The sequence below is a fragment of the Vombatus ursinus genome, unplaced genomic scaffold (assembly GCF_900497805.2).
Source record: "Vombatus ursinus unplaced genomic scaffold, bare-nosed wombat genome assembly UNPS02014861.1, whole genome shotgun sequence".
Lineage (NCBI taxonomy): Eukaryota > Metazoa > Chordata > Mammalia > Diprotodontia > Vombatidae > Vombatus > Vombatus ursinus.
Window position 1 is genome coordinate 260,810 of NW_020954639.1, and position 19,243 is coordinate 280,052.

The following is a 19,243-nucleotide window of genomic DNA, read 5'->3' on the forward strand; positions in this document are numbered from 1 at the left end:
CGTTCACTTCTCTGTTGTACATGTTTTCTCCCGAGGGATGTTTCTTGAACATAGATACCACTTTGCTTTTGATTTTGCATTTCCAGCAACCATCACTGGGCTTGGTATATAGGAGGTACTTAGTATAAATGATGATTGACTGAATGAACTGGGGTTCAGGGTCAACCATGTAGAAAACTGTGAAATGGGCAGTTTCTTGTGAAACTGCCATTTTAGGACTTCTCCTCTCTCTCCTTTCGTTGTCCCTCCTTTCTTGAAGTGTTTGCTGCCCTTGTGGTGACCCTTGGACTGAAGGGACCTCAAAGATCATCTAGTTTCTCATTTTATAGATTGCAGGCAACTGAGACCCAGAGAAGGGAAATGTCTTGCCCAATGTCACACAGTTGAATTAACAGCAGAGCTGAGACATTTTATCCATAGAGTAAACCTTAACTGTTGGTAATGTAAGCAGCCTATGACCTAATGACCTACGCCTCTGCCAGGCACAGAGCCTCCTTACCAAATTGTTCCATCTTGAAATGTCTTAAGAAGTCATGCTCCAAAAGACAATATCCCAAGCTCTTGGTCTTTTCTGAACCTTCCTTCAATACTTAAAATTTGCCCATCTTTTCTCTAGTTCTCTCGGGTCCCAGTTCTGCCTTTTATAAGGTGACTGCTAGTTGTCTGGCAAACTAATCACAGTGAGGGTGTTAATAGGTATTAGATCAATATGTTACTCCTTTCAGGGGGATCTTTGTTTTAGTGCAAACCTCATGAAGATGCATCCATCTAATGCAGTGACTCTCTAAAGAAGAATTTCAGGCGTTTGAGCAGGCCAAATAGAGATGCATTTATATGCTAGATTGACCTTTACAAGTCACTCAAAATCCTGTCATGAAAGGGGGTCCACGAAGAGTTTATGCACTATAATAGGGAAATTTGCTTTTGGTCTTGTGTATCTCACCCTTATAGAGGTGGTACTAGCTAGAAAGGGGATTTCTTCTCCACTTTTGACTTACTTGGAAAGTTGGGGATGTTGGTGGTACCTGAGTTCATTTTAAGCTGGGGTTAGTTTGGTACCTATTTTTTTTAACTGTGACTATTACCCCAGAATCTTAAGTAGGAATCACACCCAACATCATATCCTGGGGAAGAAATGGAAGGAACATGGCATCACTCAGTGGCACTGTTACATATGCCAGACAGGAGTCTTGGCATTCACAACCATGGTAGGGTGTTGGCAATGAGAAGCAATGGTTTCCAAAGCCATATTTTTGTGCCTCATTCAAATACAATACGCTTTGCTTGTATGTCTTTCTGGGACCTAAAAGGGAAAACTGATCAGCACAATCCCTTTGTTTAGCTCACTTGTCCTGCCCTGGCCTTCTCCACTTGTTTCAATCTGGTTGAGTAGCAAAGGAGTCTAATGATTTATACAGTTAGTAGAAATTGGTCTTGCTCTGGGGGTTTCCTCACCCAGGTGCCCAGACCTGCTTTCTGAAATGCTTTAAACAGCTGCTGTTTAACAGACTGGTAAGTCTGGGCCACCAGCTTGGCCTCGCAGTACACTGATGGCACATCTCCATGGCTTGGTATCCGTGTGCTCAGCTGTGAAACAGAAATCAGAGAACAAACAAATAAGCCAACAGAATGGAGCTGGGGTAGGGGCATAGGGTTCTTAACAGCTGAGTAATCTTTCCTATGAATTTCATAAGCAACAAACTAGAGGGGATCTCTGGGTGTTTGCCCTTTTGAAAAAAAAACATTGTAAAATATTAAAGAGATAACTGTACAAGAGAGCTGTGCCTGGCAGGCACCTTTTTGGCAAGGCTACTGGTTCAAGGAGCCTTTGTTCAAGCAGATGTTAGTGCAATGAAAGGCTAAAACAAATGACTTTCCTGATAGGGTGGTAGCTTTTTGATGATGGGAATGAGGTAGGGATGGATGGGGAAAAAAAGAAAAGGTGGGAAGGATTTTTTTTTTAAGCAGAGCCTTAAAAGTAAAATAAGAACTTTCTATTAATCAGGTGACATAAGGAACTCTGGCAGTTTGGAACAGGATTTTTCCTTCTTTGAGTTTCAAGGTATAATGGCCAGTGCTATGAAATTGGCACAGGACACAGATTCAAACAGCAAGGCTTCATGCCAGCATCCAGTGCTGAGAGGTTGGAGGCATGGAGGGGGAGGGAAAGTAAGGAATATGGAGGGCCTTGGGTTAGTTCTGGGCAAATGCTCATTAAAAAGTCAAACCGAAGTGTCTGCCAGAAACAATCTTGGAGACAAAGACACGTGTTCACAGCCCAATATCACCCCAAGCATGTGCAGGAGAAGAAAGCATCTTTTGTTTTGTAGGAGGATAAAATTAAAGTACCAAAGTCTTAACTTAGTCGATCTAACATATATCTTCGACATTATATGAAAGGAAAAAAAAACACAAAAGACCCAACCCCAAAATGCCCTCAAAGAAGGTATATGTTAATGGTTGCAAACAACCTAAATCTTGTAACTTACAGGAAAACCTGCCAATGATAAATCCAACACAGACTTAAAGGCCTTGATTTTAGAGCCAAAAAATGAACATAAAGATGATGTAGCCCTCTGATCTCAAATTCAGGTTGCATAGTTATCTGTAGTACTCTTCTTTGCCCCATCTCTGTATAAATCTACAAGCAGTCCTATCATGGATGCTTGGATTAGAGGTCTCTGATTCAGTCCCCCTCCTCAAATTTTAAAGGTGGAGAAAATGAGACCCAGAATTGAAGTGGCTGTGTTAGTAGCAGAGCTGGGAGTAGGATTCAGGTCTGCCAATTAAAATTCCAATGCTCTGTCCCTTATACCATGTCTTCCCTATGATGGAATTTGGGCACTTAGAGATAACATTAGTTCATAAGTGACCAAAGGTACGTGCATTTAATAATCTATTTTTGCCCCCTTGTTAGAAATCAAAGTGCTTATGAATATGTGGTTCTGATACTGCTTCAAAAATCTCTATATAATTAATCCTAATAATGATAACTAAGGAAAAGGCTATTGAAAAAATCTGTTTTGAAAATGGTTGATATGAAAAAGAGTCTGATTTTTGAAAGTACCATCTGTTGGGTTTGGGGTCTAATAAATCTGATTTTTTCCCCTGAGTTTCAAGTATTTCTTTTTTGACTCTTTTTCTTCTAGCAGGTGCCCAAGCAGTAGGTCAGAAGAACTTGACATCTCTATTTTCAGGTGTCTAAGCTACTCTCATCCCTCACCAGTCTTGTGGAATCTCTAATGGGAAAGTGCTTGAAGTTCTGACCTTGGCTGTTCTAGGGCAGTGATGTCAGACACGTGGGTGCAGGTCCCTTGTGGCCCGCAACACTCCCGAGTGGAGCCCAAACCACACTAAAACATAGTTCCTATCTGATTTTAATGTGTTTGTGTACTAATTAAAAATACACAAACGTGTGGTCTTCAAGTTGATACATGGCCCACAGGGATCGTTATGGATGGTTTAATGGTCCCCATTTCTATTTGAGTTCAAGACTAGGGGAATTTGTCTATCGGTGCATACTCTTCCTCCAATACATTGATTTAAGGGCTCCGAAAAGAGAAAAAGGAGGTAGCTGTTGTCCTTAAATTTGCTCTCTGGGAGACGAGGAAGAGACAGAAGTTCTTTTGCCTCCGTCTTTCAAATTCAGTGCTTGAGTGAGGAAGACCATGTGACTGACCCTTGTGAGATGATTCTTTGGTCTCTTCCATCTAGACTTCTGGACATGGGAGTGCTGGGGCAGTTGTCTTGTTTTCTGCTGCCCTGGTCTATGGGTAGCAAGTATGGCAGACGGTTCAGTCTGCTTGTGTTGGATGAAACACAAAAGTGCAGTCTGAGAGTTTCTAAGGGAAATTAATGGTTGTCTGTCTGGAACCCCAGTTATATAATCTTAAGGCTCTAAAATGGAGCATTCCCTTCCTGGAGCATAATACAAATTTTGATGCAGGGGGAAGATGGAGAATTTATGTTGGTTTAGGCCATTGAGGAGAAAGGAAATGAAAACCAGAGCTGATCACATGGAGCAGTGGCTCTTGTCACCTAAGCAGGAGTACTGGGACTAGCACGTGGAGTATGAGATTGGGTCCAAGGCATGAAGTCTGTCTACAAAAAGGCAAATGCATGGCCTACCTTTCCATAAAGTTTTGCCCATCGGGCAGAGAGCACGTGTTTGCAGAGCCTGGATGAGCTTCCACAGTTTCTCTTCCCCGTGGTGGCATTAATAACCTCTAGGTCTGCATTACCCACAATCCAATTCACACTGAATTGGGGAGATTTTCCTGGCTGGCGCAGCTCGGCATTACTCACTCCTGTCAAAAGAGAGTAAGGCATCAGAACATATCTCTGGCCTGGAAAAGGGCTCCTAAGAATATAACAAGCAGGAAATATTAAATGTGCAGTATATCAAGGGTGGTATAGTACAATAGGCAGGTAGATGGCTCAGTGGATGCTAGGCCTGGAGTCAGGAGACCCGAGTTCAAATCTGTCCTCAGACACTAACTGTGTGACCCTGGGCAAGTCATTTAACCTCTATTTACCTTAATCCACTGGAGAAGGAAATGGCAAGCCACAACAACCCCGTGGACATATGGCCCACAAGGTCACAGAGTTGGATATGACTGAAGGGGACTGAACAACAACAATGGTACAATGCAAAGACCCCTGACTTTAGATTCAGAGGATCTGAGTTCAAATCCTGCTTTTGACCTATGCCAAGAATCACTCTGTCTCAGCTTCTGTATTTATAAAATGAAGAGATGGAATTAGATGCCCTCTGTGTTCATTTACAGTTCTAGGCTAATGACCCTAAAATCTTGAAATAAAATATATAGTCCTTATTCCTCATATTTACAACTTGTTACATGTTTAGACCACTGTCCTACCAATTAAGACAGGGAAACCATCTCCTATCCAACAAATATTTATTAAAGGCATACTATATGAAATGCCCCTTGAGTACTCAGGCATAGAATGGAAAGAAGTCCAGGCATACAAGGAAACTTAAATTCAACTGGTGGGGGGAGGGAAGGGTGGGCATCATGTAAACCCATAAGTCTATTATAATAATTGGAGAAAGATGAGGATACAAACACTAAAAATTAAGGGGATCAGGAAAGGCTTCCCATAGCGGATGGCAGATGAGCTGGATCTTGAAGCAAATTGGGGATTTGCAGACGTGGGGAGGAGATGTATTCCAGGCATGGGGCCCAGCCTGTCCAAAGGCATGAGGGTGGGACATGGAATACTGAGTTTGGGGAATAATGATTAGGGCAGTTTGGCTAGAACAAAGAGCACTTGGAAGAAGATTATGTAAAATAAATCTGGGAAAGTAGAGAGGAGCCAGGCTGTAAGGGACTTTAAGTGCCAAGATAAGGAGTTTGTATTTTATTCTGGATGACACCAGGAAGGTACAGATAGCAACATCAGAAAGTAAATATCAGTATTTACTAGCATTTATTAAAAATCATACTTATATTTAGAATATAGCCATATTAATTTTACATTCAGTATAATTATTGAATATACTTCTTATATAATATGCCCTTATATATTATACATTAAAGAGTTATAATGTGCTTGGAACGTGGAATTTAATTAATGCTTGCTGCATTTTGTTCATGTGCATGCTCCCTTCCCTTTATAATTTAATAGCTGCTTTTCCAGATTGGCTGCAGCCAATCTGGTGATCAGTTTCTGAACTCGACTAGGCCAGTCCTTAGGAAACGAACATAGACCCTGCCATCAGGCCTTTAAGCCTTTCCAGATCTTGAGTTCCAGTGTAAACCTTCTAGGATACAAGGATTATCTCCGTGTGAAGATGAGCCATCACAGCAGAGACCTTATTTTAAAAAAGGTTGATTCTTGTTATGGTTAATGATGTGAGGACAGCCTCACGCTAAAGAAATTTGAAAACAATTTCAGGAAGCTTTGTACAGAAATGTGAACAAAAACTGTCCAGCAACCACTAGCTCAGGGATTTAGAACTGGATGGAACTTCCAGTGTGCTCTAGTCCAACCCACTCATTTTACACATGAGGAAACTGAGGCTCAGATAGGTTAATTAAATTGCCCAAGGTCACAAGGTGTAGTAAGGAGTATAGGTAGGGCTTGTACCCAGGTTGTCTGACTCCTTCCATAGCACCACAGTCGCTTTCCCCAAATACCTCTCCAGTATCTCCTTTGTTCTTATTACTGTGTGAAGCACTTTGAGGATTGGGGGCTGGGAGGGGCAGATAAAATAAGTAGAAGACAGGTTCTTGCGTTCCAGAAACTTAAAGTTTACCTGGAGGGACCAGGCAAACACACATGCAATTAGTCAATGATTTAAATTGGTAAATGATTGTGTAAAATTCTGAGTGAAAGTTCTGCCAGCATTGGAAAGGGCAAGTCCAGTAAGTGTAGGTTCTGGTACACTGACTGAAAAAGAGGAGGTGAACTAGGCTTTAGACCACTGACATCTGCTTCTGATATGCCCAAGTTTCACCCATCTGGTAATTTTACATGTCCTAATAAAGTAGGTAGGGGCTTCTGAAGTAGCCTGGGCATCTTGACGTGGACTTTCATAGTCCATAATTCTTCTCATGTCTACCTCATACAATGCTTGCATTGGGTTTTTACAGCCCACCTCAGACTGCGGTGTGAGCTGTCCTTCCCTTAAAGGAGAAGTGTTAGTTTGGTGTCAGCATGGGCACAGCCTTTGTAACTTTCAGGGGGAAGGACTTAAGTGGGAAGAAAAGCAGGAGAGAAGAAGATCTAGCAGCATTTAGGAAGTAAGGAAGGGTTTCCCAGATTACCAGGAACCTGGTGCTTTCAGGTTCCTTCACATTGTGTGATGTCAGATTTCTGTCCCCTTGCTCAAAGCCTCTCATTTTTAGGAGCCTAGAGTAGACGCGAATTAGCTTCAAAATACGGGAGAAAGCATTTACAATGTCACAGACAACGATGGAACTTTGGGGACCTTATAGTGACCTTAAAGATCATATAGTCTATCCCCCTTTTATTTATTTATTTTGATGAATGAGAAAAGTGACATCCAACGCAGAGAAGTAATTTGCCCAAGGTCACACAGCTAGTTGGTGACGAAGCCAAGATTTGAACCCAGGCCTTTTGATTCCAAGCAAATCCAAGGTTCTTTTCATTCAGCCATGTATTTGGCCTCCAGGTTATGTCACTTGTCTGGGCACATATCTCATCAGCTGGAGTGCTAATATTCGAACCCAGGTCTTCTGACTCCATTTGCACTTTCTGCTACATCACATCACCATCTTAGGGACTTTTTGGGTAATATTTGTGCCTATCCTCATCTGCCCAGGCGCTGTATCATGCTGCTTGCCCCAGAACTGAGTCCTTTATTTCCGAGTCTCAGCCTGGCACCCAAGCTGAAAAATTGCAGGATGCTCTTCCATGGCTCACTGTCCTGAGAAAACAGACCTAGGTTGCTATTATTTCTGTGGACTACTTTTCTTCTTCTTGAACTGATTTAGTGTGGCAGCTAGTAAGCCCTCAGAGCTGAGGAAGGGAAACCGATCTGGCACCTTGGCAGCTGCTGACTGTTCTACTGGGCAAGAGCTGCCTTGTCAAGAGGAGCCAATCCCCGAGGTCAAGGATGACTAGGTATACCGAGAAGCGACTCTGAACTGCAGCCAGGTGAGGCAGAGGCCAAGAGAAACAGCCAGATTCCTCCCCTGTCCTCCACTCTGCTTACCCCTGTAGGGGTCAGGCCAGAGCAATGGTTCACAGAGCCTGGCTGTGCCATCTGGGTCTCTTAATTGGGTTGCTCATTCTGGACTGAAAAAAAAAAAATGAAAAGCTTGGATTCTCCAGAGTCAAATGCAGCCCTTCTCTGTGTTCTTGTAAACTATCCCTTTGCCCCTCCCTTCTTCCCTTCCTCCTCCTCCCCTCCTTTTTTCATTGCTGGACCACTGAATGAAACCACTGTGGCTGTGGATCATGCTTCTTTCTCTCTCTCTCTCTCTCTCTCTCTGCCACTGGGAAGGGGTCCAGTTGTTCCTTTGATGGAGAGTTCCTTTCCAAAAAGCAGCCGCCTCTCTCCTTAGAACTGCCAGGTCCTCTACCCCGTGTGCTTGCAGAATAACGGAGGGGTGGGGAGGGGAAAGGCAGGTATCCTGAAAGTATGGCAAAGAGGATGATGAAAGAAATGCAGGTCAGTAGGAGAGTAGGGGCAAATCTGTGGGGCGTGGAAAGCGTGCTTTTGGCTAACATGCCAGGACTCCTTCCTTCACTTGAATGATGCTTTGTTCTTTAGGGTCCTCTAACAGAGCTTTGGACGAGTGTTGGGAATCCTGGCTTTGAGTCTCGACACTGACTGTCTGTGGGACCTTGGTCAAACTGCTCACTCTCTTAAAAACTCGGTTTTGTCATTAAGCTAAATCAGGATAATATTTGATTACTGACCTTATAAACTTGTTTTGAGGAAAATGCTTAGTAAATTTTAAGGTGCTACAGATTTGTGAGTTATTATTATTGCTCAGGGATCCTAGGAACTAAAGTCTATGCACACATATTGTGAATTACTCATATGAATCAAATAGATCATATAACATTTTGTCTGGTCACATACAGTTCCTTAAGATCTATGTTACTGTTTCCTGGATACCCTCCTTGCAATTTCTTCTTCTCCCCACTCACATGCTATGGGAAAACACAACCCAAGGATGATCCCCTGTGGTCAAAAATCTGCCTGAACCCATTCTTCAATGGGTAACATACTTCCATCCCATCCTCGAGATTCTGAACATTCATTCAGTTGCCGTTGTTCATACCCTGTTTGCCATCCTCTGCTGACCACTCTCTTAACACCACCACCCACCAACCTCCCACTTTAAAATGACCCAACCCTTCTACTATGCTCTCTGGAATGGCTGCTCTGCCATTCTTTGAGACTCAACCTTTGTGCACTTACTGAGACCTGGATCCCTCCTAATGACATTGCTTCTCTGGCTACCCTTTCTTGGTTATACTTTGTCATACGCTGCACTCACTTGTACTCCTCCCTTGCCACTTCTGGGCTCTCCCTTGCCACCGTCACTCAGTAACCTCTTCTCTTTTGAGGCTCATTCAATACCTGTGTATTACCCAATCAACACTCATGTGGCCATTATCTGGCCACATTATATGACCAGTTCTTCAACTTGCCAATTTCTCACGACCTATTCCTTTACTCCACCACAATTACACACAGAGATGGTCATACCCTTGATTTTACCATCACCCTTAAGTGTTTCATATTCAAGAACTCTAAAATTCCCTCATTTGATCACAATCTGTTGTCATTCCACCCTTCCCTCTATCTGGCAACTCTAAACCTTGTTCTTCGTCCTTAGTGAGACTTAAAATCTCTTATCCCTCAGTTTTTTCCCTATGCACTCACAGGCTAAATCTCTTCCCTTTCCCATCTTGATCCCCTAGGAAGTCATTTCTACTCTCCACTGTCCTCTCCAGTCCCTGGTTTATCTATTCTATCTTGCTTTTCCAAACTCCAACCTTCTGCTGTTTCTGTTTCTGTTCATGTCCTAATGAACAAAGCTGGAGAAAATTGTGAAATCTCAGCAGTGAGGGTAGAGCAGGGCATAGAGTATTGGACCTGGATTTAGGAAAAACTTGAGTTGAAATCTGGCCTTAGACATTACTGGCTGTATAACCTTGTGCAAATCACTTAACTTCAGTTTCCTGCATTTTAAAGTGGGAATGATAGCAGCAACTATTCTCCAGGGTTGTTGTGGATCAAATTTAATAATATTTGTAAAATGCTTAGCATAGTACCTAGCTCATAGTAGTCATGTAATAAATGCTTTTTCATTCATTTATAGAGAAACATCTATATGTCATTTAAAATCCATTTATTAAAAACCGGTTACATCAACAAACACATATATAAGGTTATAAAAAAAACAATCAACAAAATTTATGTGTTATGTTGATTTCTAAGCAGTGCTCTACAAGTAATTATTTTATATATGAAATAGAATTACAAATACTTAATTAGGGCCTCAGGACTCTTATAGTCTTTAGCTGCTTAATCAGACACTTAAGTTTCACGACGTAAGAAAAAAATCACTGAACTAGGATCTGAAGACTTGGCCTAGTTCTTCCACAGACACCAAGTTACTCTGTGATCTTGACCACATCACCGACACCATTGCTCTGTCTACTCCACTGGATGTCGGGAGATTTAAATGAGATACTATATGAAAGCACTGTGAAGAGCTACATAGATGTGTGAGCTACTTTTGTGCACACATCCCAGGGGGGCAAAGGTTCCCTCAGGATGGTCCTGTTCTGTCTAGGTCACATGGCTGGGAAGATGATTCCAAACTGGTAAAATTCAAGGAAATCAAACTGTCAAAGTCATGCTTGGGAGGCCAGACAACCAATGAGATGGAGGGTGGGACCACAGGTCTTTTGCAACTTTAACATTCTGTAATTTGACAAAATAAAACATTGAAGTGTGGAGATGAATTCCACAGACCGCACGTGAAAAGCACTCATCATTGGATAAGTTATACATTATAATGTGGGCTGATAGGTGTAGACAAATAAACAGGGGAGTATCCTTCTTTAAAGTATCCCTGTTCCACACAAAGAGAATACAACAAATGGCTGTTGGATTATATTTAGGAAAACCCCCAATCTATAAAAATACAATTACAAAAAGAAACAAATCACTTGGCAATGATTTCTGTTGCTGAGTGGTTTGTTGTAAAAGATTCACCATAAGTTTCTTTTCACTTATGAGCTTTCCTTGTGTATTTAAAATGCAATCCAATTAGCTAAAATTCAATTTACATGACACATCTTATCCTGAGAGACAATATGGTGTAGAGGACAGTGAGCTTGCTTTGAAATTAGAAAGACCTGGGTTCAAATCCTCCTGCCATCTATTGGATGGGTGACTTTAGGAGAAATTGCATACCTTTCCAGTGCTCTAGGCAATATTCTGAGACTATAAGCTGCTGAGAAGGTACTAATTTGCATTGGTAGAGGTAATTTCCTCACCTGGGAGTTCAACCAATGAAATCATGAGTCATCATCCCTGTCCCTATTTCAGGAATATGCATTTTACATACATTGAAGCCACCTGCACCATTGTCTGCCAATGGATAGGCTAGTATGTTTTCAGACATGAAAATTCTATTGGTAGGTATCTAAGTTGAGAAATCATCCTCTCCCTCCTCCTGTGGCAGCCAGGTGGCACAGTGGATAGAGCACCAGCCCTGGAGTCAGAAGGACCTGAGTTCAAATCTGACCTCAGACACCTACTAGCTATGTGACCTTGGGCAAGTCAAAAAACCCAAACAAAACAAAAAAAGAAATTGCTTCCATTGGAGGTGGATATGAATGTAATAGTATGGATGGATTTATCCATCTAGGGATATTATTTATGAAACTGTTATCACAGTCTCTTCAGTTGTCACCATCATCAAAATGATCATTTAATAATATAACAGTTAAAAAATGATCACACAAACATCATAATTGACTTCTATCCACTTATATAGCTGCTGCTGCTGCTAACATTGATATAGTACTTTCTTCACAACAACCCTGGGAGGTAGTTAGCACAAATATTATTATCACTTCTCTGCTGGATTGTTGCAATAGCCTGCGGGAATGTCTATCTGTCTCTCCAGACTCCAGTCCATCCTCCTTTTAGCTACTGAAGTGATTTTCCTAAAGCTCGGGTCTGACCATGTCACCCACCTCCACTCTGTGAACTCCTGTGGTTCCCTATTGCTTCTAGAATAAAATACAAAATCCTCAGTTTGTCATTCAAAACCCTTTATAACCTAGCCCCCTCCTACCTTTCCTACACCTTGCTCTTGACAGGTACTCTCTGATCTATTGGCATTGGCTTCCTGGTAGTTCCACAAATAAGAGGCTCTATCTTGGTTTTGTGCATTCTCTCTAGCTATCTGCCATGCCTGGAAGGCTTTCCTTGCTCCACTCCCACTACTGATCTTGGCTTCTGTTAGGTCCCAACTAAAATCCTACCTTCCACAGGGAGCCTTCCCCACCCTTCTTAATTCCAGTGCTTTCCCTCTGTTAATTATGTCATCTGTCTTGTTTATAGCTTGCTCGGTATATACTTGCATGATGTCTCCCCCATTAGACTGCGAGCTCCTTGAGGGTAGAGATTGTCTTTTGTCTTTCTCTCTCTCTTTTTTGTATCCTCAGCACAGTGCCTGGCACGTAGTAGGTGCTTAATAAATGTTGATTGATTCCATCATAACCTCTCACCTGGACTATGGCCTCTTCCTTTATCTACCTGACTCAAGTCTTTGTGCACTCCAATCCATTTTCTACACAGCTGCTGAAGAGATTTTCCTTATTTGTAGATTTGACCATATAAATTCCTCTTTTCAGTGAACTCTAGTGGTTCCCTTTTACCTCTAGAATTTCTGTTGTTGTTCAGTCATTTTTCAGTTGTGTCTGAATCTTCATGACCCCAGTTGGGGTTTTCGTGGCAAATATACTAGAGCAGTTGACCATTTCTTTCTCCAGCTCATTTTATAGATGAGGAAGCTGAGGCAGACAGGCTTAAGTGACTTGTCTAGGACCACACAGCTAGTAAGTGTCTGAGACCAGATTTGAACTTAGGAAGATGAATCTTCCTAACTCCAGACCCAGCACTCTAGACACCGTGCCACCTAGCTGCCCTGCCTCTAGAATTCTGGACCCAATTTTTGTGTTGAGTCACATTATACATTGGTCTCCTGCCTACACTACATGGTTTAGCCAAACTGGACTTCTCTCTGTTCTTCACACATGGCAGTCCATCTTGTTTCTATACCTTTGTGATGGCCATTTTCCCATGCCTGAAATGCATTCTCTCCTCATTTTTTTTTCTATGTATTCAAAGTCCTTAAGTTCTTTTATCTGGATGTGGATAGCATTTTTCTTTTTTCTTTTGAAATTTATTTATTTTAGTTTTCATTCTCTCCTTATTGACACCTTGTAGAAGCCCCAGGAAGCCTTTCCTGATTTCCTTCAGGGCCCAGTGCCCTCCCTCCCTAATTCCTTTCTCTCTCTCTCTCTCTCACACACACACACACACACACTCACACTCACACACACTCTTTTTGGTGTGTCTATTCTATATCTACTTATATGTGTGCATTGTCTACCTGACAGAATAGAAGTGCTGTCAGAGCAGGGACTGTTTCTTTTTTTTTCTTGTCTTTGTATTTATGGTGCACACCATAGTAGGAACTGAATAAATGCTTGTTGACTGATAATCATAATCCTCATCTAGTAAATGCCTGATACAGTCTTTGAGCCCAGATTTCTTGGTCCTACAGCCATTACTGTTAGAGCAGAAACATCATCATCATCATCACCACCACCACCTTTCCTTGTATCCCACATACTTATCATGTTTGGCACATAGTAGGTACTTAATAAATGCTAGTGGACTGAAGTCAGTGCCTTCTGATCTAATTAGGGAGGAGTGTAGGGCTTTTGAGAGAAGAGCCATGTATATCACCAAGATGAGTGTGCCTTTATTATATTTGTTACCAACGCTGAGCCTGTGAGTGCCTACGAAACTCACATCGATGACAGCAGTAATATTACTGATGCTAGGTGTTCGGGCACCTACTACGAGTGCAGTCCTTCACTGATGTGTTGGGGATTCTCTTAGTTCCAGGAAAGGGGATCTTGCACAAAATGATAAATGACTCTGTCTCTTTAAACTCCACATCCCAACAATGCACTAGCTTGCAGGGCTGCTCCGTTAAGTAGTAGCAGGAGAGAGATGCATTTTTCATTTTCTAGCCTGTTAGTAATGTGATTCTCTGCTCCCATGTGGCTCATCATAATTTCAAAAGATATGGAGCAGAAGGGCTTTGAAAGGAAAGGATAGTTTTTAAAAGTTGGTGGAAATTAGCTGTTTCTCATTATACCAGAGTTCAAAATGTAGGATGAATAAAGGTATAGACAATTTAAGTGACATTTGAAAAGCCTAGAGAGGGTCATAGAAGGACTGAGCCTGCGATCTCTGGCATCTTTTTTATCTCCTTGGCTCTATGATTCTAGAATATGAGAAACAAAAGTGTTTCAACATAAGCTTAAGCAAAGCCCTTATTTTGGAATAGGGTATGGGGTTCTTTGGCTTAGAAAAGAGAAGGTAATAAGGAATTTTGGGTTAGAGTCTGTTAGTATATTAAAAACATTGCATGGCTCATTTCCCCAGAAGACAGAACTAGGAATGAATTATAGAATTCAATAATAATTTATTTAATGTCTAACTATTTGTCAGCCACTGTTCTTAGTACCTGAAGATCCCAGAACAAAAGCAAAACACCTTCCCTCAAGGAACTTGTCAAGGAGACAACAGGTATACACATAAATGAATATGATATCATATTTTACCTAGGTTATATATAAGGCAATTAGAAAGTATTTTGGGGGGAGGTGCTGTGGTAGAGAGATAAAGAAAGGACTTTTGTGTGAAAAGTAGTACTCCACTAGAGTCTTAGAGGGAACTGAGGACTCTTGAACTGAGTCTTGAAGAGTTTGAGGTGAGGAGGAGGGACATCCCAGGCATAGGGGACAATATAGGCAAAGTCAAAATAGTGGGAAAAGGAACATCTACAGAATCATGGAATTTGAGAGTTGGAAGAGACATCAGTAGGCATCTAGTCCAACCCAAACATGTAGGACTCTCTCCTCAGCCTCTGACCAGAGACCTCCAAGGAAGAGAAATCTACCCCTTCCAGAGGCTAGTCAGTCTACTTTTTGTCATTCAGACATTTTCAGTTGTGTCTGTCTCTGTGACCCCATTTGGGTTTTCTTGGCAAAGATCCTGGAGTGGTTTGCCATTTCCTTCTCCAAGTCTATTTTTAGATAACTCTAACTATTAGCAAGATTTTTTTCCTGACATCAAGGCGAAATTGGCCTTTTTGCTGCTCCCACTTGGTGCTCCTGGTTCTACCCCATGAAGCCAAGTAGAGCAAATTTAATTCCTCTCCATATGAGAGCCCCTTCAAATAGTTGAACACATCTACCATGTACTCTCCTCCCCACCCCCAGCCTTTTTTTCTCTAAAATAAACCAAAACTCTGATATCATGAACTTAGAACTAAACATGATATTCCAGATGAGGTCTAACAAGGGCAGAGTCGAGTGGGATTATCACCTCCATGTTTCTGGAAGCTCTGCCCCTCCTAATTCAGCCCAAGATTCCATTAGCTATCTGGTTACTGCATCACACTGCTGACACATGTGGGGTGTGTATTATACTAAGACCTCCAGATCCCTTTTGGAACAATTACTATCTATTCATGCCCTCCTCTTATATTTGTAGAGTTGGATTTTTTTGTACCCAAGTGCAAGACTTTGCATTTATGCCTATCAAATTTGATTTTATTAGATTTAGCCCATAGCTTTAGCCTCTCCAGAGCTGTTTGGACCTGCACTCTGTCATCCAGTGTGTTATCTATCCTTTCCAGCTTTGTGGCATCTGCAAATTTGATGAGCATGCCCTCTATGTCTTTATCTAAGACATAGATAAATGTTCAATTGCACAAGGCCAAATATGGGTCTCTGGAGCATGTGTACTCCAGTACTCCACTAGAAACCACCTGCCATGTTGACGCTGAACCATTAACAATTAGTCTTTCCAGAATAGGAAACAGCAGGTAGTTGTTTGGCTAGAATGTAGAATGCCTAAGGGAAAGCAGTGGAAGTCAAGTCTAGAAAGAGAGGTTGGAGTCTGCTTGTTGATGGTTTGGGTCAGGTGGTTCATGGTTTGTACTTGAGTAGAGATGATGACCTGATGGGAGCTGGTGTGGTGTGGTGTGGAAATGGCCAGGAGGTGTGGTGAAGGCCTGGATTTGGGCAAGAGCATTGACAAAGCTAGCCCATCAGAGCCCAGCATGATTCCAAGAGTGAGTTCAGAGCTTCACTGGGAGAGGAGGTGGAGTTGATGATACCTCCCCACTTCCAGCTATCCTTTCTATGTTGTCTTCCCTCATTAGAATATAAGCTCTGTGAGGGCAAGGACTGTCTTGCTTGTATTTGTACTTCCAGTGCTCAGCACAGTGCCAAGCACATAGTCAATGCTTAAATACATTTTCTGTCTCTCTTTCTCTCTGTCTCTGTCCTTTTTCTCTATTTTCTTTTTCTCTCTCTGTCACTATCTCTTTTGCTCTTCTCTCCTTCCCTCCCTTCCTTTCAAGTAAAGTGGATTTTTTTTGCCTTTTTTGTCTCCTGAACATTTTTTTCCTGTTCCATGTAATTAACAAGCAGTGACGAAGTTTGATTGATCCCTCACTCATCTTTGAATATAATTCTAAAGGCCACTTTGACAATTCCTGTTTTTACTTATGCAACTAGAGGTCCACCTCACTGCTTCCAGACTCTCCTGGGGGGGATTGTAGTCTGCAGAGTTACCTGTAGCTTGACAGCTTGACAGCAATAGTTTCACAATCAGTTTTACAACCCGGCTTTTGAGTCAGGGAGACCTGAATTCAAATCCCCTCTCAGTGGCTTCCTAAGCTGAGTGACCCTGTAGGTAAACCACTTAACCTTTCTTAGCTTTGTTTTTGTCATCTGTAAAATGGAGAAAATAAAGCACTTAAATCACCAGGTTGTAAAGATCAAATGAGATATTATATAAAAAGTGCTTTGCAAGTGTTCCACATTTGGTATTATTATTTTCAGGTAACTGTGGTCAGGAATTCCTTCTTCATTAGTCACTTATTAATTAAAATAAAAAAAAGTGAGGTTAAGAGAGGAACTCTACTTGGAAGGCTAGCAGCAACTTTATCATTAAGAGAAAATCAAGAACTGTCCATTACCTGAAAATACCCGAAAACAAGCCCTTCCTAGAGTCTCATCCAGTTAGGGAGTCTGTTAACCATCTGAAATGATGGCTTCAACATTAAGGGTAGCTTAAATGTTTCAGTCCCATGGAGTCAAAGAGAATTGAAATGGAAACTTAACTCAGTGATGTTTATTAACTTCTTTAAGTGGATGTCCAAGATCATAGGAAGAGGCAAGGATCTTTAGTCGGAGGACTTGGGTTTAAAGCAGCTATGACCTTAGATAAGTCACTGAGTGGGCCTCTATTTTCTCATTTGTAAAATTAGCAGGCTTGGACCACATGGTTTCTAAAGTACCTTCTAATGGCAATCCTGTAATCCTATGTGAGATGGGGGTCTGTGTGGCCAACTTCTTGCAGGGTTTTGCAGAAAAATGAATGCATTTTTCCCCTTATTGACAAAAACAGAATTCTCTTTGAAGTAATTTGTTAGAATTCTTTTGTGTGATTTTTTTTTTGTTACATTTGAGAACCAATTTTTAAAAAATAATAAATATATCCCTAAAGTTAAAATAGCAGTTATTGGTGAAAATTATTCCATATGACAGATTCTCATTTTACATACAACTTTTCAAGCAAGTAGCTAAAGAAAGATCAATCCGTAGTTAATATTCTTAAACTCATTTAAAATGCAACCTATTCCGAGAGACTTCAATTATTATGGATCCCAAATTTGAATAGGCAAATTAATAGAGTGTTGGTGCCTATTTTAATTAGTAGTGGTGATCTTTTGTTTTGTCTATAGTTTCAAAATGGCTTACCTTATAATATTGTCCTTGTGATATCAAGAAAAAGCAAATAACACCTCTTGTACGTTGGATGGGATCTTTGCCCTTCTCCGCCCCACCCCGCCCCAACTACCAAGACCATGGCTATTTTACAGGAAGACATGAACAGGCGTTACACATGATCACCAGGCATGGATTGCATCATAGGAGAGAATGCACATACGTGTGAGATTACAGGTCTGTTTGAGAATATTTGAGTACACTTAGTCAAAGAACAGTTGCTGACCTTCATTCTCAAAGAGGACCAGAATGCCATCACTTTGTTGGGGTCAAGTTACAGTGTGTCCAACTCAATCTGATCAGATAGCTTCAAATGCTCTACCACAGGTCAGGCACAAATAGTCTATGTGAAAATTTGGGGTGGATTCTTAAATTTGCACTTCTCAAGAGTTTCTTTTGAGCTGCTTCAATTATACTTTGCTCATAGAGCATGACATCTTCTCTGATGAAGGCATGTCATGCTGGGTGGTCCTGTGCCAGTGTTTCCCAGGTCACACAATCAATTCCAAAGTTCTTAAGAGAGACCTTGAGAGTGTCCTTGATCACCATGTGAATGCTTGCCCTGTGTGAGTTCTCCATAAAATAGACTTTTTGGCAAGCATATATTGGCATTTGAACAACGTGGCCTACCCATTGGAGTTTCTACTACTGGACTTGGAGCAGTACAAGTTGCTTTTATGCTTAAGGCCTGAAAAGTGCTATGTATTGCTCTATCGATCTAACTAATGTCATCTGATCCTTGCAGTGACCCTGTGAGGAAGGTGCTATTATTATCCTTACTTTATAGTGGAAGAAGCTGAGGTGGAGAGAAGTGAAGTCACTTATCCAGAATTCCATAGGTTTTCCTTCTTCCAAGTCTCTCTATTATGGCAACCTATCTCTCCTGGAATCAATATGATTCTAAGATATTATTTAATTTTAGTGTTGATAATGACCTTATATGTTAAGGTAGGACAAGGACTAGATGAGGAGTCAGACAATAGAATCTGGGTTCTAGTCCTAACAGCCATTTACTACCCGTGTCATAGAAGCTATCTGAGCCTCTTTATAAAATAGTTTAAAATCTTCTATGACTACCTTAGAGGGTTATCATGAGACTAAAATAAATTTACATATATGAAAGCGATTTGTAAGTATAAAGCAATAATGTAAAAAGATGTTTGTCTTATTAAATAATGGGATCTCCTTTAAGCAGGAAAAATAACAGACTTTAAAAACCTTTTCCTTGTAGTCAACCAAAAAATTACAGAAAATTTATTTAGACAGGATTCCTTAAATTACCCAGTCTTAAGATTTAAGTATTATTCTCTTTGTATTTGGAATTTTTTAAAAGCACAAATGCGTGGCATTACTCCAACTTTAAAATGACGTTGTTCTTGATTAATAGTCACACTTGGAATGATAAGGCTAAAATACCTTATGCTTTAGAATCATAATAGCACTTTCCGTTAGTATCTTGCTTTTAAGTTTCCACTTTCACTTTCATATACATGAAATTGGACAAGTATTTGTTATCTCCATTTTTTAAAGGAAGAAATTAAAGCTGAGTGACTTGCCCAAGGTCCCATAACTGGTTCAGATGAAAAACTGTGATTGAGACCTAGCTCAACATGCT

General features: G+C 41.1%; 1 protein-coding gene across 1 annotated transcript in view; it reads right to left on the minus strand.

Annotated features, from left to right (window-relative positions):
• Nucleotides 1-1,410: 1,410 nt before the first annotated feature.
• Nucleotides 1,411-19,243, minus strand: part of ADARB2 (adenosine deaminase RNA specific B2 (inactive)) — a 478,277-nt gene continuing 460,444 nt past the window's right edge. Inside the window, exons 10-11 of the mRNA XM_027841560.1 lie at nucleotides 4,129-4,307; nucleotides 1,411-1,587 (exon numbers count right to left, since the gene is read on the minus strand). Of these exons, the coding sequence (XP_027697361.1) occupies nucleotides 1,411-1,587; nucleotides 4,129-4,307 (356 nt within the window). The remainder of the gene's footprint in view (nucleotides 1,588-4,128; nucleotides 4,308-19,243) is intronic.